Source organism: Muntiacus reevesi, chromosome 4 (genome assembly GCF_963930625.1).
Source record: "Muntiacus reevesi chromosome 4, mMunRee1.1, whole genome shotgun sequence".
Lineage (NCBI taxonomy): Eukaryota > Metazoa > Chordata > Mammalia > Artiodactyla > Cervidae > Muntiacus > Muntiacus reevesi.
In genome coordinates, this window is record NC_089252.1 from 69,393,669 (window position 1) to 69,418,235 (window position 24,567).

At 39.5% G+C, this 24,567-nt stretch overlaps 1 protein-coding gene across 15 annotated transcripts in view; it reads left to right on the forward strand.

Annotated features, from left to right (window-relative positions):
• The window catches only part of ARPP21 (cAMP regulated phosphoprotein 21), a 158,016-nt gene that overhangs the window by 36,409 nt on the left and 97,040 nt on the right, over nt 1-24,567 (forward strand). For 14 of the 15 annotated variants that reach the window (XM_065932953.1, XM_065932960.1, XM_065932964.1 and 11 more), the window contains exons 2-9: nt 7,981-8,154; nt 9,919-10,085; nt 11,543-11,584; nt 12,392-12,481; nt 16,386-16,530; nt 17,958-18,036; nt 18,685-18,744; nt 19,469-19,609. In XM_065932953.1, coding sequence (XP_065789025.1) covers nt 9,957-10,085; nt 11,543-11,584; nt 12,392-12,481; nt 16,386-16,530; nt 17,958-18,036; nt 18,685-18,744; nt 19,469-19,609 — 686 coding nt within the window. In that variant the 5' untranslated portion in view covers nt 7,981-8,154; nt 9,919-9,956. Of the gene's footprint in view, nt 1-7,849; nt 7,892-7,980; nt 8,155-9,918; nt 10,086-11,542; nt 11,585-12,391; nt 12,482-16,385; nt 16,531-17,957; nt 18,037-18,684; nt 18,745-19,468; nt 19,610-24,567 lie in introns of those variants that run through there. The other variant, XM_065932954.1, reaches the window with a different exon arrangement.

Sequence of the window (24,567 nt, forward strand, 5' to 3'; positions counted from 1 at the left end):
CTGTCTGTCTCTTGGTGACCCCATGAACTGTAGCCTGCCAGGCTCCTCTGTCCATGGGGTTTTCCAGGCAGGAATCCTGCAGTGAGTTGCCATTTGCTATCAGTATAATAACACTCAATTTGTAGCCCAGATTCACCCAAGAGAATTAAAACTCTGTTGTTCCTGAAATTCCCCCTGCTCTTCTTGAGATGGCAGCAGCAGATATCCGTTTCTAGTAAACCTCTCTCCTGCCTTTCTCCCTGCCTCATGGGTGTAGAAGTCACTTCCTCCACTCATTGGCTTTCAGGCCCACCTTTTAGCTTTTTATTTGAGATGAAGCATCCTTTAATTCCTTTGCTCCCGTGGAAAATCTTTCCATTCTTCTGCCATTGTGCGGGGGTGGGCGGAGGCAGAGCTGAGGTCATGGGTGGGTAATTTAAACTTCTCCGTTGATTGCTTTTGATTAGATGTACTGATGGTATTAGCTAGTAATGGTTCTGAAAAAGCAACCTTAAGGCTTGAAATTTTCACAGGCTGTGGCACCAAACAGTATCCAATGACGTAAGGGAAAATAAAGACGTTGTGGCCATGAAAGCGCCTTATTTTTCCCAACTTATAAATGGACAGAACACGAACCTTATCACCATTTCAAAAATCTGAGTAATAATAATTTATCCATTTATTTTTGCTTTTTCTCATTTTCCCTAAGTGTGTATTCTTTTCTTCTTTTCTGCAAGAAAGATTTTAATAGCCCAAACAGCTCACATTCTGGCACCTATAACTACGTCACATTTGTTAAGTTTCATTGTTTTTGAAATGACAGATTCTACTTCCACTTCTTATAGAAATAAAAGACAAAAGTGTTCAGTCAGATGTGCTGAATAAAATTAGTATTTATCCCTACCCTTTTTTTGAAGGGCTTTTCCTCTTCATGATGAATTTTTATAACTGAATTCTTTCAGCCACAGTTGAAAATATGCATTTCATGATATATCCTTGTCCCATTAACAAAGTGTCTCCAGTATACATGTGTGTGTGTTTAGTCACATCCAACTCTTTGCAACCCTATGGACTGCAGCCCACCAGGCTCCTCTGTGGAATTCTCCAGACAAGAATACTGGAGTGGGTGGCCACTCCAGTATTGGAGATCCTTCTCCAGGGGCTCTTCCTGACCCAGGGATCAAACCTGCATCTCTTATATTGGCAAGCGAATTCTGTACCACTTCACCACCTACGAAGCCCGCAGTATACATAAATGGACATAAATAATGAATTATATCCTTGGCATCCAGATCCACCAAAAGAGGACATTTTAAAATACCTTATTGAACTAAATTGAGAATACAGAAGTTCTAACATCTGTGAGATTATTAATAACATTCAAGCAAAAGTATCAATTGATCATCCCCTTTCCCTTCCCTAAAATGGTTTTGTCTGTCTCAGGAGATTATGGGGTAGTGATATTGAGGGAAATGTTTAGGATAAGTGTGTAATGTGGTAGAATTCCTGGAAGATCTATTAAGAAACCAGAGTTACATGGCATTGTTAGCGGTAAGATCCCAGCGGTGTTACTTACATTCCCAGAAAATTTGCTTTAGTTACACTCAGAAGAAAAAACAACTTCTCAAGTCTAAGATTCCAGTTCTTTGCTTAAAGATTAGGAAGACATTCATTTCTAAATATTACATGTGTTCTGGTCCCAGTAGATTCAAATACATTGTTCCACATTTTTAAAAATGTGAGCACACTTTATCTGGGAATCTTGCAGGCATATGATTCCTGTATGGCCTCTAAAAGAAGGTACCATGAGCTGTAGAAGTGAAGGAGGAAACTGGGCAGATGGTAAGCATGTAACTTGAGGTCATTCTGATGAATGTGGCTTATAGGCTTTCGGGGGTTTCAAAGAACCAGACCAAGCATGATGTCTAGAGGTTCATGTGTCCATAAGATGTTAGTGATAAAATCAAGAAAGACACGTATCCTTATCAGGCAGACTATTCATGCAGGCTCTCTGCAGTCTATGCTGCCTCAGGCTAGTGGAGGAAGATAGTGGTTCAGGGGAAGAAATGTGTGGGTGTCTCTTGGAATACCCTGGAAATTAATGGAACAGATTAGATGCAACTCGTCTGTATTTCTTTTTTTTTTTTTTTTTTTCCATCTATATTTCTAATAAAGGCCCAGTCAGTATAGGAACATGTGGTTTTAAAAGGAGCTCTGATCCTCAGTCTAAATGACAGTGTTTTTGACCCAGCTCTGCCACTGTCTGGTTATGGATCTTCTCCAAGACGCTGGATTTAGTATCAGCTAGACTGACTGATTTCAAGGTTCTTGGCAAGGCTGTGGTTCTCTGAGTACTCGCACATTTTCTTTAAGTTTGCACATGACTGGAGGTTGGTGACACCACCTTGTATATAGATAAGTCATGCCTAGACAATTAACAGATTGAGGTAGGAAACATAAGGTGGTGATTACCCTGCATGGCTTATGAAAATCTGAGACTGTTTTAAAATCCTGGGAGTGGTCCCAGGGGTCACGCAGTCAAACTGGAGTGAACCTCAATGCTTTCTCAGTCTCACATGGCAGCAGGGCCACTGGCCTTGTGCTCTGTGCTATTTATTTTGGTCAGAAAACTCTCCTTACCTGCAATTTTTTAAAAAAAGTATGCAAAATACTGAGTCAGTGATGTGACAGAGCAGCTGCCTCCAGCTCCCTCATCTAGATGATTGAAAGTGGATGTTTGTATTGCAGTAAGATGCACCCAGGGTTGTCTTGCAGTTAGAAGTAGTTTCTGTTACCTTTTGCGGATGAAGACACATTGGCCAAACACACCTTGATTCTAGTAGAGATGCAGTGGAAGAGTCTGAACATCATCACATCCTCACCTTTATCCCTGCAGCATCCACATTGGATGGTTAAATAACAAAGCTTGTCTTGCCAAAGACACGACTGCTAAGGTGACCATGAGGAGGAGCAGGATGGTCCCAGTTATTGGGTACCTATTTGAATCAGCACAAACCGAGGCAGGTTACATCCATCACACTTGTCTTTACATGTATCAGTGTTATCAATACACCAGAAGCAGTTTTGTAAAGTAGAAGGCCACTTCCTCTGTTGTACTGTCATTTTCTGCCTTTGGTCTGTTTGTATGTATATTGATTTGTTTCCTTTTAAATCATATTCTAGAAGAAAAGAGTTTTTTAAGTTCTTTCCTTGTGACATATACATAATATTTTATCATTTTAGCTGTTGCTACGTGTACAATTCAGTGGCATTAAACAGTGAAACCATCACATCTATACTCACAACTTCTCCATCATCCCCAACAAAAGCTCTGTCCCGATTAAACAGTAACTCTTTCCTTCCTTACCTCCAGCTCCGGGTAGTCTGTACTCTATTTTCTGTCTCCATGAATTTGCCTATTCTAGGTACCTTGTGTAAGCAGAATCACACCACATTTATTCTTCGTGTCTGACCCATTTTACTAAGAATAATATATTCAAAGTCCATCCATATTGTAACATGGGTCAATTTCATTCCCTTTTAAGACAGAAGACTATTTCATCATCTGTATACCACATTGTGTTTATCCATTCATTCACTGATGGATACCTTTCAACCATTGTGAATAATGCTACTATGAACATTGGTGTTCTAGTCCTTGCTTTCTGGGTTTGTTTTTTGTTTTTTGTTTTTTTTTTGGATATCCATCTAGGTGTTGAATTACTGGGTCATATGGTAGTTCTGTGTTTAAAAAGCTAGGTTGTGGGGTTTTTTTTTTTTCCCCTAGTGCTAACTTTTGTAGCAATACCAAGTAAGACCAATTCCTTGTTCTCTGAATGTTTTAAAATAGTATAAGAAAACAGCTATTTTGTCCTCCCTAAGTCTTCTCTTGTCTAAACTAAAAATTCAAAATTATCCAACTATTTTTTTGAACCCAAATGTAAAATCTTATGTCAGTCTCTGCTACATTTTGCTTTATTACTTTGATCAACTAGTTCACTCTGTGGGGATATCCAAATATTTATTATGGGACCCAGTACATTATTTCCTTCTCCCAAATTTATGCCTTTTTTCTTTTGAAATACACTGAGAAAACATTTAAGAATTTTTAAAAACAGAAGACATCTTTATCTTCCAGTTGATGACTAATCAAAAAGAGGATGATGAAGATAAAATTGTTTAAAATTTTTCATGTGGATCCATTAGAATTATTTGCCTTTTATTATATTCTTTTGGGGGAAAAAAAAAAGATTTTTCCTTTTAAGATTGTATTAGCACATCCTTGCACTTGGTAGAGGTTCCGTGAACACTTTTTAGGAAAGTGAAGAATTGAAACATTGGTTTTTTTCCTTGGACAGTTTTTATTGAGATCTGACCCCTCTTATGTTTAAAGGCACTTGTGATTATCGTGGTACTGTTCTTATGTCCACAGCTTTGACATCAGTTATCTCCATTATTGGAAGCCTTGTAAACGTTGACGAAGGCTATGTTTGTGTCCAGTTTGCTGTAATGAGAAAGAAAAAGTGCTGTTCTTCTTATGAGTTACTATATATTTATAAACTGCCTAGCTATCCAAGTTGAAATAAAAATATTCATGTAAAATAATTCTACCCTTAAATCTCTAGTATGAAAATTCCTCTTCTTAAATCTCCTCCTAGGTTCTTCCTCCAAAACAGTTGTCTGGTTATTTTGGCATTTGCATGGGTGGTTTAGGAATCTTACAGAATGCTTGTGCATGGAGTCAACCAAAAAGAGTTTAATGAAAGGATAGAACTCCTGGTTGAGTGTTTCTTATACATGTATATTGAAGGAGAACATTTTCTTTGGGAAAGTAAACTTAGGAGAAATTTTCTCATTGACATCTTTCTGTTACCTGGGGAACTGTTCAGGCTCACCCAAGGTATTAATCTGAACCTTCTGTCCCTGCCATGATGCCATGGTGGCTCTCATTTCTGAAAGGATTACATTTCAATTACTTTTCTGTCTCTCTAAGTCTTTAAACTTAATCTTACACCTTCAAACTATTTTTTTTTAAACTTTAACAGAATAACTGCTTTAAGACTAGGATGTGTCTTTGGTTGCTAAGGGGTTGCAGCGTTTAAATACCTTATGCAGCCAATTGACAGATGACTAATATCACAGTTCACCAGCAGCTTACTTTTGCAGAACTGCGACCAGCTAAAAAAAGAAGGAACGGTGTAGAACTGAGAACCATCTCAATTGTTCTCGTAAGTAAATCTTGATTATGTTGTTTCATCATAAAGGACCTATAGTGGTTTGGGATGAGTCATCCTCTGCTGATTTTGAGTAGAAGGATTGTGACAAAAGTGACTAATAAAGTGGCTCTCCCAGCTTGCAAATAGAATTTGATGTCCCATTTTAGATATCCTCTGAGAAATAAATCACTGCCAGAATTGGAATCAAACCTCAAACTTTATTTCTCCACCCAAAAGCCCAGCGATTAATATATGTAACACGCACACACACATAGACGGACGATTAGGACACACCTATTTTTGTTGGTGATGATGAAAGACAGAATATTTGGTCTTTTACATTGTACTTCTCTCTCCATCTCTTTCTCATCCCCACAAACCCAGCTGCTACTATTTGCAACTCTAAAGTCAGCCAAAAAAATAAGAAACAACATGAACAGAATGTGAAATGGTCATTATTGTCCTCATTGTAAATAGCTGTTAGTGTCATTGATCAATTTCCTATAGCTTGTTCATTGCCTACCTTTGCTCAATATCACCTCCTAAACTATAGTTAAAATCTTGTAACTGAAAGAACTGCAGTAACTTTTATTTTGTGCATTTGTTGAGTGTCTTCCCTTTTTCTCCCTCCCCTGTCCCACAACCACATAACACTTGACACTTGGCCAGAATATCCATTAACCAAATGTTGGATAAAATATATTTGTTAGACATGGTTTTGCCTCTCTGTGTAAATGGGAGAAATCGGAACAAGTGAAGATTAAATGACAGAGGAAGTCGGGTTAGTTAGGGGAACAGAAAGCTGGACTAGGGTTGATTTCCTGGCAACACTTTCTTAGCAAAGAGAACAATTTTAATCAGTTACAAAAATATTTGTGATCCATATGTTCCTCTCTGCTCGTTCCCATATGCCCATACTCCCTTTTATCTAGGGTGGATGATGACTTTATGATTCAGGAATGCAAGAATAATACCTCGCTGGCTTTAGAGCCCAGTGCTATTTCCAAACGTGTCCTGGTAATTACGCACACACTATATATCCAGGCTGTTTCACCCTCTGAGATGGTTACGTGAATATCAGTTTGTTCTTTCTTCATGGAAAGAATTATATCTTGCATCCACCTACTGGGGCTGGAATAAGGCATCTAAGGCTTAGATCTGAAAACCGCACGAGCACTTCACAGGCCGGATTAACCCCACCGTGCAAGTAGGAGCATCAGAGAAAGGAGACAGGAGGGCTGCAGTGATCCTTGATAACTTCATTCTCTTTGACAAAAGGAAAACAGAAGCCAGAAAGCATTTGGTAAATCCATCCATCACAGGTGCCTCTATTTTAAGACATATTAGATACATGGCCGGTTGCTTAAATAGATCCTAATTTTAAGGCATGTTGACTTCTATTTAATGTCAAAGTGTTCATGATGCAAAACTGGTCAAAGTTGAAAAATCAAAATTACCGTCGATGACCAATGCATTTCATTCCTAACTTATTTCCTTTGCCAATATATCCTTAAAAAAATAGTTATATAATTTTTAACAACAAAAGAAACACTTTTTACAGCCAAATTATCCATTTTAATAAAGGCGTCAATCAAGCTGGAAAGGGTTGACTGTAGAAATGATTGAATTTTCAGCAGTTGTTTTCCTCTCACATAACAAATGGAGTCAGAACCCAATAGGCTGTTCATCAAGCTGCAGTAAAATCTGATGAGGAGCCAGCTGTGCTCCTGGCGGCTTGGGAGGGGGAGCGAGGGGGAGGCAGGGAGAGTTTCTAAACTTCAGAGTAAATAACTGAGATGCACTGGGTGTTTTCAAAGTCGGGTCTGGGGCGGAACACGTGTGCAGGCTGTTGTATTCAGCAGATGTGCGCCAGGGTCGAGTTGCAGCTTGGGTTGGGCAAATGTTATTAGGAATCCGTCTCTGTTTGCATTGAGGCTGTCTTCGCCGCTGCTCCTGGAGGAGTTTCGGGAAAAGGAAAGTGCACGTTATAGCAGGGATTGTTTTCAACAGGTTCAAAAGTTTGCAAGTCTGTTGAATCCCTCTGGCAGGATTGCTTCGCTGTCAAACAGAATACCCAGCTGGTGGTGGCAGTCCTCATGGGGAGGGCGGGGGACGGATAGATGGTGTTCACCCAGCACCGAGAATATTAGGAATTCTTGCTGAACTGTCAGTGGAGGAAAAAAAAGAGCTCTCTCAATAATACCATTATGAAAGTTTTCTGTTTTCTTTCTTTTTTTTTTTTTTTTCACTTTTACAGCTAATGCCTCATTAAGTCAAAAATCGTTCAATGTGCTTTCTTAGGATAGCTTACCTAAAGAAAAGAGTCACCAAAAAAAAAAAAAAACAACAGTACTCGGAAGATTATATTGATCTATAATTAAGACAAAGACTGGGGTTAAAAAAAGGAGGCAAGACTTTTTTGCTCATAGGTGATCTGGATTGTCATGGAGGCAAACACACAAGCTTGTTTTTTTTTTTTTTTTTTTAATATAAAGTGCGAGATTTCACTAAAAAAGGTTAAAATTGAAGTGAGTAATCTTCGGCGCATAATGCAATTGTTAATTTTAGCTCGTTGCGTGGGTGCCGTTCTGACTTGAACAGCCGGCTGGAGCCTTCATTAGAGAAGAAGCAGGCAGCTTGGGACAGGTGGAGTGGATCAAGCTGTGAACGTGGTTTGCTGGAGGCCGGTCATCAGTGTTAGGAACCCAGTCTTGTTTGTTTAGTCCTTTGCCCCTACCATGATTATTGCCATTATCGTTACTGTTGACTTTTCGTCTTTTTTCAGGTGGACGATGTGTCAGACCGTGTAAGGGAATCACATGGAGATGGGCGTTTTGAACTGTTAGTGGGGACATGGGACTCCCGTTGTCTCTGATCCCACGTGTGGATTTTCCCAGCGAAGAAGGACAGAAGCCGCTCGTAAGTCACCAAGGCCGGCAGCCGGACTCCTGCACGAAAGGTAAAGAGCTGTCATCGGATGGCTGTCCCTTCATCTCTATGTTTTCTTCAGTCTGTAAATGTGCATGTTTGCATGGAACAGTTCCTAAAAGGCCACCCAAACAGACAGCATCTGTATAAGGGATTCAGCTGGCTCGGAGTTTGTAAAATTAGAGCTCAATTTGTGCATTTCGTTTTTTTAAAAAAATCTGGTCACGATCTGTGTTTGATTGAAACGCTCCAGGAAAAAAGTTAGGGCAACAGAAGTCCTGTCTCCTCCCCCGACTCAGTATATTGAGAAACAAACTGTTTGCTTTGGGAAACAAAACTTTTTATTTGGTTAACTGCATCTCTCCCCCATGTCACTGAAATATGAGAGATCTGTCAGATACACTGAAGGGAATATCCTCAAACCTCCTCAAGAGCCTTGCTCACTGGCCCTCGCAGACTCCAGCCATCATCCCTGATGAAAACTTTTCCTTTTCCATTCCCACAATCCTTTGCCAAGTGAGCCTGTGTTTTTTTAAAACAATATCATTAGATACCATCTGTCCTGTCATGGTAGGTCTTAGCATATTTGCAACAGAAATTACTGTGTTATTAGATTTTTCTCATGCTTTCTATGTCCACTTGGAAATAAAGTTACTGAATTAGTATATGGTAATTAAACACTCCCAGAGAGACATATCAAGACACTGATATGTCCATTAATAATTACCATAGTAATAACTGGGAACAGAACAGTCATTACTTGGGAATTTTTATGAAAGAAGTGACTTTCTAGGCTCCAAGGTCTTTCTGTCCTTTTTTAATTTCCTTCTTTCCTTCCTCTTTTGTTTTCCTTTGCTTCCTTTTTCTCCTTTTTTCTGTCTTAAAAAAAAAACTGAGGAGGAAGTAAATGCTGAACTGTTTATGAGCCTCATTTGACAGCACAGCAGAAGGGGAAGTGTCAGGGGCTTTATGGAGGTAGGGAGAAAAAAAATACTAATAACAGGTTTATACTTTGAAAAGTCATTTCTAGCATCTATGTAGTCATCTCTTATGAGCCTGGAGCATTGGAGTTCAGTTGTGATAACTTCATTGGAGCTCCCTGCCTGAGACTTGCTTCTGAAGGATCTCCACAGCACCAGTCACTGACGGACTGGGGGGAGAGCTTCTGCTTTTAATAATGTCTCTGTCAATTTGAAGTCTGAAGTCCCTGACGGTTTCTTGCCAACTCGGGATCCTACATGTGTTCTGAATTATTACCCCTTACGTTGATTTCTCCTCTGGTAGCGTGTACTGAATTCCTTAGACCCAGGAAGGTACGTCTGTGGTTGAAACTTGCAAATCATTTGTGAGTCATCTTAGATGCTGCAGAACAGGTACCACCTCCCAACTCGGAAGCGGAGGAAGAGTTGGGGAAATACTCTCTTTTTCTTCTGCTTCCACTTTGGAGTGGAGCATAGGGACCGGGAGGTGTGTGGGACTTGGGTGTCTCAGTTTAAGATGTACTGATCCACCCTGACAGCAAGGTGTATTGATAGGAGCAAGTGCGTGTGTGTGTGTCTAGGGTCGTGGATTGACTGACCAAATCTGCCTCTTGGTGTTTGTCTGGGGTACTCGATTTGGTCTTGTTTTTTTTTTTTTTTTTTGGTCTTGTTTTATTCTCTGTGTGTGCAATTGGCAGGGAGGCTGGAGTTGCTCGTTTGATTTTGAGAACAAAGGGAAGAATCCAGTATCTCAACCATAATGGTCAAGACTTCACCCTGCACTGACTTTACTTTCTGATGTCTTCACCTTATAGGGTGTCAAACCTTGTGATTTTAATTTGCATCTGGGAGAATGTCTGAGCCAGGAGACCTGAGTCAGACCATAGTGGAGGAAGGTGGGCCTGAGCAGGAGACGGCCACTCCGGAGAACGGTGTGATTAAATCTGAGAGTCTGGACGAGGAGGAGAAACTGGAATTACAGGTGAGCCTGGAGAAATCCCATTTGTCATACCGCTGTGTGCACCCCTTTCTTTCATTTTGAAGATACCTCTGAAGGTTTGTTTGTTTGTCTTTTTACCTGTAAAGAGTTTGACCAGTGAAATGAACGTGTGTATGTAGGCTCAGTTGCATCCAATTCTTTGCGACCCCATTGACCAGAGCCCCCAGGTTCCTCTGTCCGTGGGATCCTCCAGGCGAGAATACTGGAGTGGGTTGCCATTTCCTCCTCCAGGGCATCTTCCTGGCCCAGAGATTGACCCCACATCTCCCCCCTGCATTGGCAGGCGGATTCTTTATCACTGAGTCACCTGGGAGTCCCAAGTAAAATGAATAGAAAATTCATAAAACACATCTTCTCTTTTCCCATTTATTAGTTCTGTTTTTCTGATTAAACAGTACATTGTGGTCAAAATGCCCTTTGAAATAATACATATGTGTGTGTGTGTGTGTGTGTGTGTGTGTGTATGGCCAAAGAACATATTTAATGACTTAGTTTGCCTACAGTTTCTCCATATTAATTTCTAGACCACCTCAAGGAGTTAGTGGAGGGCTTCTCCTGAGGTAGCTTTATACTAGCTGAGTTTTAAAAATGGATTTGTATTCCATGAAAAGAGGAAGGGCCAGCTCATGACAGACCAAGAAATATCAAAGACATGAGCTCTGTTGACCTTCTTGCGCAGGCTAAGCATCAATTCTTATTAGCAGAAAAGCTTAGAATTCCCAGCCAGAAAGAGAGCGAGAATGCCCTGGGAGAGGCAGGGGCAGTTTGGGGGTGATTGAGAGTACTCAAAAAGTGATATGGCTAAGTGGTCAGGATTTATGAGAGAAGGAGAGTTGGTAGATGGAAAACAAACTGGACTTGCAAATAACCTGTATTGATTTTCTTTGACCCAAACTACAAAAGTGTTAACTGTTTTTATTTCATAAATGTGCAAAGGCAGATACTGGCATCATGGCCAGATGACCTCAAGGCCAGCCCTTGCTCTCCCCAGTAAGCTTCTGCGGGGCTTCCCAGGTGGCCCAGACAGTAACGAACCTGCCTGTCAGTGCAGGAGATGCAAGAGACCCAGGTTCAGTCCTCGGTTCGGGAAGATCCCCTGGAGAAGGAAATGGCAACCCACTCCAGTGTTCTTGCCTGGAGCATCGCATGCACAGAGGAGCCTGGTGGGCTACAGTCCATGGGGTCACAAAGGGTCAGACACAACAGAGCGACTAAGCACATAAGCTTCTGTAAGGAGGGAAGGAGAAAAGCTAAATGGTCAAAAGTTTTGGGGGAGCAAGGGCAGGAGGAGTCCTCCCCAATGTTTATAATACCTGATTGCTGTTATTGATTTTTCAACTCTAGTGACACCTTTTTCTCCATCTGTCTCCCCCCACTTCCCTCTCCTGATTGTTGGTTGCCTGTTTGTTTGTTTGTTTGATTTTGTTTCTCACATACAGAGGCGGCTGGCAGTTCAGAACCAAGAGAGAAGAAAATCCAAGGTAGGGTTCTGGAGTTGTACGCTGACCTGCTATCCTGGTTGCATATGTCACAACAGGGTTCGAGGATTTGCCAGGGATGCCCAGGGTTGTATGGAGGTCTCGGCTGCATCCGTGCTGCCTGTGTTTAAATGTGGTTGTGTTGACACCGCTTTTTTTGTCTTGCTTTATGTGCTTTTTAATTAGAGCATTTAGGGTTCACATAGCTGCAGTGTGTATATATATTTGATCCTGGCAACTTTGACAGTGCTTTACAAATGAATCGCTGCTCACTTTCTTTTCATTTTAAATCAAATTTGGGGGAAATTGTTTTGTATGTCCGATTCGTTTCTGCCTTGAAGTAAACAGGTTCTGACGTTTAGGATACAGTCTTCAACTTTTAACATATTTTCTCAGTCAGATCACTTTCAAACCCAGTTTTAGTAGAAATTCATCTGTGTTGTCTTTTCCTCCTTGCTTGTACATTCTTTCTACATTCCCAGTGCGATGGGCAGTTTGCTAAGAGTTTTGTTTAAATTTATTCTTCCACCCTCTCCTCCACCTGCACCGCCGGCAACACAGATCCGATGCTCTGAGCCAAAGTAGACACATTGTCCCCGTCCGCACAGGGGTCCAACACTTGGAACCAGTGTAGACTGGAACCAGTGTAGACAGCCCTGAGCTACGGATTTGAAGCTGGCTTTTAAAAATTTTGATTTGGGAATGTCCAGAGAAGGTGAAGATTGTTTGACAGCCTTGAGTTTATTTCCTGTTTTGTTTTTTTTTTTCTTCTTTATTTTCCTTTCCTTCCCATTTCTTTCCCCTCCCCAGTCAGGAGCAGGAAAAGGTAAATTGACTCGCAGCCTTGCTGTCTGTGAAGAGTCCTCGGCCAGACCAGGAGGGGAAAGTCTTCAGGATCAGGTATACGCCCTGTCTTTATGGGTCATGGATGAACGGGATCCACTTTTGTGTGCATGAGCATTCATTTGGCGTTAAACAGTGTTTTGGGGGGGAGTACAAGCTAGTTGAAGAAGGACAAAGTCCAGCTCCCTCCCCCATTTCTGAGACATCCTAACTTAGTTGAACAGTCTCAAAGTATTACATTTGTTTTTTTTCCAGACCCTCTGAACACTGCACATGGAAAGGAATTCAAAAGAATTTAGATTAAAACTTAAAATGTAAGCACAGTCGTGCTGCTATTCCTCAAAGGCTCTCCCTTGATCTGACTGAACCAAATACAGTCCTAAGTACCGCGTCTCCTCCCTTAGTGGAGAGTCTTACCTCCCCAAAATGCATTTGCCTATAAAAACACAAGTTTTGGCTCTTATGAAACTTCAGAATTAGTGAATAAGGTGCATTGAGCTTTGGAGACATACTTTTAGGGCCTTTGGTGGAGATTTCTCACTACTGGAAAAATGGTCCAGAAATAAATCTGAGATGAATGTGAATTTAAGTTAATATTGCTAACACTTTGCTGCACATCCTTACACCTGATTTTTGCTCCTTAAAGCAAGGCTGTTCAGCTCTAAAAATTCAACTTTCAACAAAACTCTTCACATTGTGTTTATTTTTGTTTTGTTTGCCTTTCAGGCATCGTATTCGCTTTTAGAAAAATGGTCTTGCTGTTAAAGTTTTTCCTTATTTTATCAGAGGCTGAGAGCAGTCAGGACAAAAGTAAAATGATTTATCTGAACCCAGAGGAGGAAAAATTGATTAAGTTAGCATTATTTTTGTTGGGCTGTCTTTTGCTTTTGTCTTTATAATTTAATTAAAATTCTCAAAATTTTCCTCATGGATACAGAGAGCATTGAGAGCACTTTCTTTAAAAGGACCAAAAATAAATTCCTCTTAGATTTCATCCTTAGAGTATTTTTTTTTTCCCCTAGCCTCATTTCCTTAACCTGCCACCCATGTCATACGCCAGGGGCGGGCTAGCTTTCAGTAGCCATCACTATGTTTCATACAAGCTTTATTTTCCTTGGGCTCTGAGAATCATGTGGCTTTTGTTCAGCATTTTATTTGTGCTTCTTCTTTGTATGGAGATTCAAAAGGGGGAATAAGGCGAATATCACAGCTTATATCATTCAAAGTGGATGGACGGCTTGTGATGTAATGCACGCAATACATGTTAATTCTGCAGAATGACAGACTCTGGGAGAAATAATGCCCCAGTGGTCTCTTACTCCGAATGCCAGGCAGAAGAACACAGCCTTTATAGATTTCATCTGATTTTTTTAATCCTATTTGATGAGGTACTGGGAGATTTTTTTCAAGTGATCATCTGTATCATTGTACCCACCCTGAACCTAAGTCTAGGTTACTCCTTGCAGTTGGAGCAGAGAAATAAGAGGCAAATGGTACTTGGCTCCTGCTGGCCCCATGCTGAGTAACTGAGACTAGCTTTGTAGGAATTAGACCTTGCAAGCCTTCCTTGGGACTGGCTGAGGCGGTGGGAGCAGGGCCTGCCCCCCCCCCCACACATATAAGCAAGTGGCCATGCTGCTCTTTTAGAGAATAAAGAAGCAGACCTTTGAGCTTGTATACAATGCCTTCATTAGGTACCACTGGCACTTAACATGTGGGAACTGAACCCCTGACAACACTGGCTGAAGTGTATGGTATACGAATTGTATGGCTCCCCCAATGTGTGTGTATTCACAGTATTTGGAAAACTGCCTTCATTTTCCTGTGTGGGAAAAAACTCTTGCTACCTGTATTACTTGATCTCAGACCCATAGCAGATGGTTCAGTCTGTCCTTAAGTTAAAGGAAGTGTTTCTTTTCTAATGTTATACTCTTTACCTATCAGTGTATTACTGCAACTTGAATCATTCTTTTCCTGTTGTTGGAGATAAAGTTATCCTGTACTGATGTATTTAACACTTGTATTTTATTATTGAGCATATCAATAAAAATATTAAAAAAGAACAGATTGTTTTTTACCAACTCTATAGCACTTTCGTGTATTCTTTCAACACCATGACGTGTAGAAAAGGCAGGTGTTTTTCTGAGTATAGTGTTTGTCAACACATGGCAGGACTTTGTACATTTTTTTTTTTTTAATAATGTCCTTTGGCCTCTGCTGTTGCATTCATATTTCCAAGCCTCTTTGATTTTAGATTTAAACTTACCGAGGCTGAATGGATCCATTGGCTTTGAAGAAGTAATGAGACCACTTCCTGACCTGGGACCCTCGCTTTCCTCTCCTGACCCACTGTCGAATCGATTCTTCCCCACTCGGAGCAAAAATGTTCCAGTTTTTTCCTTAGCAAGTGAAAGCAAACTGTAACACCAAAGTCTGCCTGAATCTTTGCAGACTAAGACATTTCTTTCCCAAGTGCTGTGATCAAAGACCTTATCATCAAATTACACTCGGATTCGTATATGGCCATCCCCAGGATAGTTTCTATATGTCCATCCCCAGGATAAACTTGCAGATATCAGGAAACCCAGCTAAGATAAATATTTATCATGAGAATGTATTTTATTTCATCCTCTGTATCATTCAGCTTTCCAGCCATGGGGACTTTTTATTCCAGCCCAGAATACACAGTAGAGCCCCTCCCAAAAAAGAAACTTGCCATTGAAGGACTTTGGTTTTCTGCTTGTCAGATCAGCTAGGTTTACCAAGAACCATTAAGAATCCCAGATTGGCCATAATTTGAGAATGTAGAGACATCAGTTTAGTCACATGTAGAAGAGTCTTGGTTTAGTTTTCAGTGGGAAACGCTATTAGTCATTGGGAATATTTTTTCCCCTTCATCATAAATGTTAATGTTGCCAGTGGAAGAAAGTTTTCCCATTAGATGATCTCTTACATAAGAACCAGTGGGCTTAATGTTGGCTCATTTGTCATAGTTTTAATCATAGCATAGTTTTTTCATAAAACTGAAAAACATAATTTGGCTCATTCTTCTTCAAAACAGTGAACATACTATCATCCAAATGGCTGATATATGAGTTCATATGAAATGATCTGTTTCAGTGCAAAATCAATAAATACAAAAGTGGATCCAGTCCAAATACTGTAAATGGTCAACCAAGCATTAGTTCAAGAGACTCTTACATCTTGAAAGGATTCACTGATACTAAGATTAAAATAATATTAATTATTTATATTTAATTGATGGAAAATATAGTCCTATTTTCTACCTTTTCCAAGAGGCAGTGCTTATTGTAAGTTTTAATGCTTTATTAATAGCTTTTGTAAGCGACATAGGATAACCCATATCTAGGATTCCTTCAATTCTGAATTTTTATTTTTCATAGTGATAGAAATCAGTATTTATGTGGCTCTGAAACAAAAGTTTACTTGTAAATGGGCTATTATAGCCTTTATTTATGTCTGTTTTTTTCTGTAATTATGATTCATGTAATATCTGTCTGTCTGTGCTTGTGCCAATTTTTTCTGTTCAAGGAATTATATAAAAGAACTTGCAGAAACCTCTTTTTTATGTTAATTTTTAAGACATGATAGTAGCTATGATGCAAACTTATTGATAAATAAATTTTTCTTAAGTGTTTAAAAATAAACCTATAGAGAAAATAAGAGTTGTGATCTGTAGGAATTTAGCTTGCTTTCAGTTAATATTCACAAGGCAAGGTTTTAGTACTAGCTACTTCTCATGACCTTCCATTGACCTCCAAAGTTAATTCATCTTAAAGAGCAATTATTTTTCTGACAGGTATAATTTTTTTACCATTTAAGAAAAAAAAAATCTGTACCTGGCTTTCATTTTCCTGTTCTTAATAATCTCTATGCAAAATGGAAACCAGACAGAGATTCTTAAATCTGGCCCTAAATTATTATATTTTTTCCCCAACAGGAATCAATTCATTTACAGCTTTCCAGTTTTCCCAGCCTGCAAGAGGAGGATAAATCTAGGAAAGATGACTCTGAAAGAGAAAAAGAAAAGGATAAAAACAAAGATAAAACCTCTGAAAAACCCAAGATCAGAATGTTATCAAAAGGTGAATGTGAAAATGTTTCCTTAACTTACTCAGTTTGGATACATAACTAGTCACAAAATACATTCTAGACTTTACACAAATATCACCTCCCTGCAAAATTTGCATAAAATTTTATTTGTATGTGTGTGTGTGTAAAAGATGATGTGAACTTGACTTTTTTCTGTTCATGGTGTCATTTTTGTGTATCTAAAAAGGTTATTTTTAGGATCACATATTTCTTCGGATATTCATTTGGATGTATTTTTGAGAAGTTTATACAAGGGAGTGAATATAACTCTGTTCTTAATTCACATTTGTTAGTCCAGTTAATTTGAATTGATGAACAGTAATGGTACCCAGTTTTATATCTTTTAAGTTTCGTGTTTATCCTAAAAGACAGATAGTGGATTAGCAATTCTCAGATGATAAGTGGTAAGTGGTATCCCCAGAGCGCAGATATATATATCAGTTTCAATGGAACACATATTAACATTTTATCTGGCCTAAATGAATTCGGTGTCTGCAACCCATATACTGCCCCACCACGTCTCACATAAAATATACACACTTCTACTTCAGGAAAAATTTCTTCTCCAAAAGTCATTCCTTATAAAACCCCAAAGCTACAATCCAGACTTTTCGACTTGTTGCCTTACATATAATTATACAAAAGTAGAACAAACAAACAAAAGCATAAGTAAAAACAAAATTAAATTGATATGAAGAATTCCATGAATAAACAGATTGGCAATAGACTAATTTTTTAAAATACCTGAGACGGTATAAGGCATTTAATCAGCTGAGAAAGGACAACTACTTCACATATGCTGCATAACCACAGATCTGCTTGTAACGATTGTCTCAGCTGCTGAACATCTAAAACCAAGGTGTATCCGAGAGTAAACAAATACAGCTTCCTAAGATGGCTTTAGAAATTAAACCTTAGACAGCGTCAAAAGACTTGGAAATATTTAATGCCCTCCTATATTTTGTATCAGTTAATATTTAGACAGTTTTATAACAGAACATTCAGTTTTTGCCTTCTCCATTTTAAGAGGGTTCCATGGTATCTCAAACTCTTGAGAGTTCTCTCTGGGGGTTGGGAGTACCCATCACTGTCATGGAGAGGTCATGGCCTTGCTGACTGACAGCCCAAAATGAACACATGACATCTGACTCCGCCCGCCCTCCCACCCAGACTGTGCCCACTTCCTCTCCTGTGACAGCTAGGTCTTTCCACGCTGGAAATCTACTGGGTGTTCTTAATCCCCGAATCTGACTTTCATGCTGATTTAATATTGCCAGGTTGCTAGTTTCGTAACATGTATCTCTAACACCAGTAGATTCAGCTAAAGCTTACCTGAGCATAAGGGAAAGGTTGGGAAAACCCTTTTCAGCCCACCTCCCCACGGCCCTTTCTCATAACTCCACCCTGCTGTTTGTTTCAGATTGCAGCCAAGAATATACGGATTCTACAGGCATAGATTTACATGAGTTTCTGATTAACACGTTAAAGAATAATTCCAGGTAAATCATTACGTAAACCTCTTGTTTTTAGAGGAGTCAAGTAGAATGTTACAATAAAGTCATTCATGCAAACACTTCTAAGAGGGAAGCTGTAGAAGGCTGAGTCCCTCTCTGATGTCTTAAACTGTCTCTTGTATTTTCTCTTTTCTGCTAATAGTTTGCATGTTTGCTGTTTTTAGCTAGTCTTAATTCCTGGGTACTTGTCCAGTGAACAAATTATAGTTTAAAGTTCTGCTTTTCTGGTCACAAAGAGATACCTGTTAAGGGGGAAAATAGAGGGAATGAGAAGCAATGTCAAATAAATATGCTTCGGGGCAGCTATTGAACCAACTACTTGGGCTTAGCTTTGTTAAAGTTTCCTATTAAATTAAAATATACAATTTACCTGGTATGTTTTATGGGCCTAATACCTTCTTTGTCTTACTTAACATTAAACACTACAAATGTTTCAGTAGTAGAACATGCTTAACAGATGAGAAATCCCCTTAAGGAGAATGGGATTACAGCTATTTTGACATCACATTTCAGAGAAGCTGATTTGTAGCTACATAGATTTAAACCATCTTCTCCATACATGTAAATGAAACTGTTAAGTCTTTGGGAATGGACAGTCCATAAAGCCTCTTCATTTTAACGTTTATTTTGCAGAGACAGGATGATCCTCCTGAAAATGGAGCAGGAAATTATTGATTTCATTGGTGACAACAAGTATGTTGAATCGCAGTGCCGGTTAATGAATCTGATGTGTCTTGGTTTGCTGTATGGGTTTACTCACTCATTCTGGAAAGATTTAGGGGTAGATAAAACATTATTTAATGTGTTTGCTGACTCATTAAATAAAGATGCTATTGGAGTTAGGAGCTATGTGTTGATGGGAATTGTTGCTTGGACCATGTGTACTCCTGCTTGTTAAATTCCTGACAAAATGGCTATAAACAGGGGGCCACTGATTAGCATTGAGTAGCAGTAACAAGAAACGACCCTTTTCGTTTTTATTATAGTTTTTTAATGGGCTCCAGCTGGCTGTAGTCAGTTATGCCTGGAAATAATTGCGCTGCTTTCAGTGTCAGCCGTGTAGTGACATCTCCAGATAGACATCTGCAGTCCCATATTATGTCATGTCATTTGTTGCTGTGCCTGGCTCTGTGGATAAGGTCTCCTGGACTAAAACAGAATATACTTTCCAACAAACATTAAGTTCTCTGTGGTCTGAGAAATGCACAACTGTAAAACAAAAACACTTATTGTACTTTAATCAATACATCTATAAGTGGAAAATTGGTCTGGAAATGAGAACATCGAGTGATGCCAGGAATGAAATAAGCTTAATGGTTCGGATGAAAAAGAAACGGTTTTGTGTGTGTGTCTCTCAAATGTACTACGGGCCAGAAACGAAAATGCTGATACTGCTGCTTCTTGCTTTCCTTTCCAGTAACCATTATAAAAAGTTTCCTCAGATGTCATCCTATCAGAGGATGCTTGTCCATCGAGTGGCCGCTTACTTTGGGCTGGATCACAATGTGGATCAAACCGGGAAATCGGTCATCATCAACAAGACCAGCAACACAAGAATGTAAGCCCCTTCACTGTATTTATTTAGCATTTTCTTTTTCTCTTGTGGATTCGTTTATAAGAACACAATATACAGTTCAAAGTACATGGCATTTAAAGTGTACAGTGTTATTCATCTCTTGCTCTTATCAACAGTAGTGGCATTTATCTATAGAAGATAATCTGTGGACCAGGAAAGTTGATAAAATTTAGGCTGTAAAGTGTATTTATTCCCAGATCTGTTACATGACTCCTGAAACACAATTTTCTTCCTTCCATTAGTAATCCATGTGGTTGTATACCAAAGGAACATGTTATGTCAGCTACAACTCTGATTAAAAACAACAGACATTTAAAAACAACAATAACATGTATAGGATAATTATCCTTTTCTTTCTTTTTTTGGTGTCAACACATTGATCTTACTGTGGTGTCTAGAATAACAAAAACTCCAAACCTGGAGACCGAAGTCTGGCCTCTAAGACCCATTCTTTTCCTTACTACCTGGGTGATTTGAAACAAGTCATGTAAAATGTGCCCTCTCGGGTTTTATTCACTTGTAATATCAGAGTTTTTTGAGCCAGATAATATCTAAGTTCTGGCTCTAAAAGAAGGTTGCCCGTTGTTTTGCTTCTTTCAACAGTTGTTTGCTTCTGTCTCACTGTGTTTTCATGGTGTCACTGAAAACATAAAATGAGTGGTCATTTGCTTTAGAAACTTCGAACTGTGTCTGCTGAACCTACATCTCCTTTAAGCACAGACCATTTTTATAGCACAGTACACATTACACTGAAAAATTGTCCTCATATAAAACAATTTCTTAAGACAGTTGTGTTTAGTAAATTGCGCACATTGCGTGGTTGTTAGGAATGCCACGTTACTGAAGGGAGCTTTTGTGTCAGGCACAGCAATATGGTTCAGACATTAGTTTCTATTCTCTGGAGGCTGGGCCTTGTTGGAGTGGAGGTGAGACCCCTTCTCTGCTCAAGACTCGGTCTGTGTTAGGCAGAATGAGTGTGAAGGTCATCTTCGGGAGAACTCAAGCTGGGAGATCTGGGGCTCCTGAGATTGGCTATTTTCTCAGGGACACTGAGCACTTCTCTTCTCTGGACTTCAGATTATTTATTTATCTGCAGGAGAGAGTTTGGAATGGTTAATGTTTAAAGGCCCTTGAGCTTCAGAAGTCTTGGGTCCTGTGGTTGCATTTTATTGTGAGGGCAAAACACATCTTAAAATTTATCAACTTTCCACTTTATCTGATTGTTGCCACATGGAACTCCTATTCTGGACTGTAGTAGGACTGAAAGGTCACTGTCCTTTAATCCTTCCCTCTCTATTAAATACTCCTAGTCTTTGCTGTTGTTTTTCATTCTTCATTCTGGTTTTTCTTATGATTTTCAGATAGTATAACTCAGGGACACACGGACTGCAAACTAGGCAAGCAGTTCTGTCCTTTTAATTCTTTCTCTATAAGGCTGTAACAGACGTGGAAAAGCCCATAGATCAAGTAGATTGATGTGGTTTCAACTAGTAGAGACAGTGCATTTATGTTTAATTCACCCTGATTTTGCAGTCGCATAGTCATAAATATTAATACACATGTTTGAGACCTGTTTCCTTGTCAAACAGTTCTTGAGAAAATAAAACACTCTTTGTATAAAGGCTCTTGGTAACTCAGCAATGGCTCCAAACTTGCAGTCAGTTTGATACAGTAGTCACTAGTTATATATGGCTATTTACATTTTAAATTAATTAAATTGAAATATAATTTAAGCTTTAAGATTCAGTCAGGCTAGCCATATTTCAGGTGTACCTATTGGAGAATATACAGAACATTCCTTTTATTTCAGAAAGTTCTGTAGGTCAAATCTTCTCAGAATCCTTGTGATTCTTGCAAGTTTCCAAATACCACTGGAGAACATAATTTGTCCCTCACAGCTTTTCTTTTCTGCTAATGAGCATCATATAATCAGACTTCTTCACTTCCAAATGAACACTAGCTTTTTTTTTTTCCTTTAATGGCCAATTTCCAATAGATGCCATGTGTTTATGCCTTGAGGAAGAGCAGAAGGAGAACTTGTGCAGGAAACACCTTCAGGTATTGTTCCTATAACAAAGTGCCTGGGCTGCTAGGCGTTTTGTCTAGTTCCTGCCTTTGATCATCAACATTGAGTCCCCACTCTGTGACTCCTAAATAAAAATGACCAATGACTGTATGTCATGGACAATCAAGGTATTTCCTGAAGAGCTGAATTTGATAATCTTTCATCCACAGCTGTATCAAATCCCACCACTCTATTCCAGACACCTCTCTGGCCATCCTTGATTTGTGAGTGGCTCTTGCCAGAGATTGAAATGGGGATGGGGGAAGCTAATATCTTTCAGAACAAGAGAAAAAGATGAATTTGATGTCCTTTTATAAATAGCATCCAGTCACATTTTCAGGACCTGAGTCACTTTGAGCAGTTTTAGTAAAGGAGAAATGTAGTTCTGTGGGAAATTATATTTGCTGCTGAAAGTCTGTTGCCATGTTTTCATGGAGTTAAAGTTCAAAAGATAACATCTCTTCAGGTTCTAGGTGTCTTGCATATTTTTGACTTTGAAAATTTCAAGAGTTGTGCCGTCAGGACAACTGGCCTATGATGATTGTGGGGACCATATTGGGTGAGATATATTATTAGATGAAAATGTTTCCATTTCTCTAAAGGAAGGAGGCTGAGATAGAAGTTCCTCAGATGATTCCTTGTGGGTTTTCTGTTTTGGCGATATCGTTTCAAGGTGTATACTTTAATGGTACCCCAAAACAAATGTGTGGAGATGCATATTTTAAACGTCAATAGAGATTGGGAGAAATTCGAAAAACTGTGGATGGAAGATACAAAACTGAACTGAAGGGCTGAGGAAGGGAAAACACTTCCTTTTTTAAATTTTTCGTTTTCAATGACCATGCTGGCATGTAAGGTGTTTTCTGAAGTAGATGCCTGTCAGCTAGATACTGGCTGGGATTTATTTCCAGAATTCCTGTTTTTCTAGATTGTCTGCAGTTTAAGTGCCTATAAAATGTGTCTTGAAAATACTAAGTTTTGCATGGAGAGAAAATAGTTTCACCTGAAGTTCAAAATATTTTAAGTCATGACAACAGACTGTGGGGATTATATATACACATGCATGTGTACTACAGTCACCTCTAGTATCTTCTCTGATATCTTCAAATATAATACATCCATCCTTTCATGATGGAAAAAATTATCTCGGACTTTTCAGATAGTTAGAATCACTTATAATAGCATTACATACTATTTGTTCAGTTGTACTGGTTACTTTACATCTTATCTAATGTATATTATTTCATTCATATTAAAAGCACACTTAGAACCTGAGTCATTAGAGCCTCATTTTACAGAAGAAGAACATTAAGTGCACAGGTTTGATCCCTGGCACAGGAAGATTCCGTATCCTGCAGGGCTCCATAGCTACTGAAGCTTGTGTGCTAGACTCAGTTTTGGACCTCCAGAGAAGCAGTGATCAGCATGGCTGGAATCTCAACCCAGTGTGTCTCATGCCAAGAACAATGTTACTAAGTAATCTAACTCTCTTTAAGGCAAAACAGTCCAGACTATCTGGATTGACATGCTCAAGATCTCCCGGATTGGTTGAGAATTCCCACTCCGGTCTGATAAGAAACAGTGATTGAGGGAGAAAGCCTTTTTGAAGGTTAACTCAGTGGTATCAGTAAATAACAGATACTTCCTCCAATATGACAGCATTTGCCAGATTTTCTTTGTCACCACTACATGGTGTGGCATTTGGGGAAAAATATGCAGTATTTAGAGGGAGTGCTATCCATTCAGTGGAAACTTCCTATACTCCGTTTCAGTCGGTGTTTTCAAGAATGAAAAAGACTGTGTTTACAGATAATGTCAGTGCAGGAGATGAGCCTGTCCTTTGTGTGAGCACAAAATTACTCTTCCAAGCAACTCAGTTGTCCAGATGCATGTTTTCATGTCATAACCACAGGAGCATGGGGTTAAGGGTGTAGTCATCCAGAGAGAGGAAGAAATAAGAATTGTGTTCTTTTGAGATTCATTCCAAAAAGGTGCCTTCTTCCAAGTGAACCGATGCGCTATGAAGAGTTAGCAAAGAAAAGTCACCTTACCCTGGCACCGCCCTGCCCCGGCTGTTTCTCAGGGCTAGGCAGGTGGAGGATTGAGCATGTGTCACCTCCGCCACCCAGCACAACACTCAGCCCACAGCGCAGGTCTTAATGATTGGCGGTGCCTCTGCTTAGAATGTCCTGTTATCTTGTTGAAATAATGGATGGAGTTTTTGAACTGAGCCTTGGTTTTTTTTCTGCTTTAGTCAGGCTCTCTTTCCCCAGCGTATGGCCAGAAGTATGTTTTCATCTCTAGCACTTACAGATTTTTTTCTGTTGGAGTTCTCTGTTAACTGTCAGATTATTTGGTCACCCCAGATGACCCCCTTGGAAATCTAGGGCAGAGGTATTAGGGTGTGTGCAACTTGGCACTGCAAGGGATATTTAAAATGTATTTACTTTCTATCATGTTACTTTTTAAAATCTGTTTTTATTTATGGCTGTGCTGGATATTTGTTGCTGTGCGCAGGCTTGCTTTATTTGCGGGGATCGGGGGCTGTTTATTGTGGGTTTCTCATTGTCACGGCTTCTCTAGTTGCGGAGCACAGGCTCTAGGTGCGTGGGCTCTAGAACTTGGGCTTCAGTAGTTGTGGTGCATGGGCTTAGTTGCCCTGTGGCACATGGAATCCTCCTAGACCAGGGATCGAACTCGTGTCCCATGTCCCTGTCATTCTTAACTACTGGATCACCAGGGGAGTCCCATGTTACTTTGGATGTTCAGGATTGAGGTTAAAAGATGAGCAGTGCTTTAAAATATATGTGTGTAAATGCTGCAAATACATGTCTCTTTTTAATGAAAAACTTTGTTCTTCTCTTTGTGTCTATTT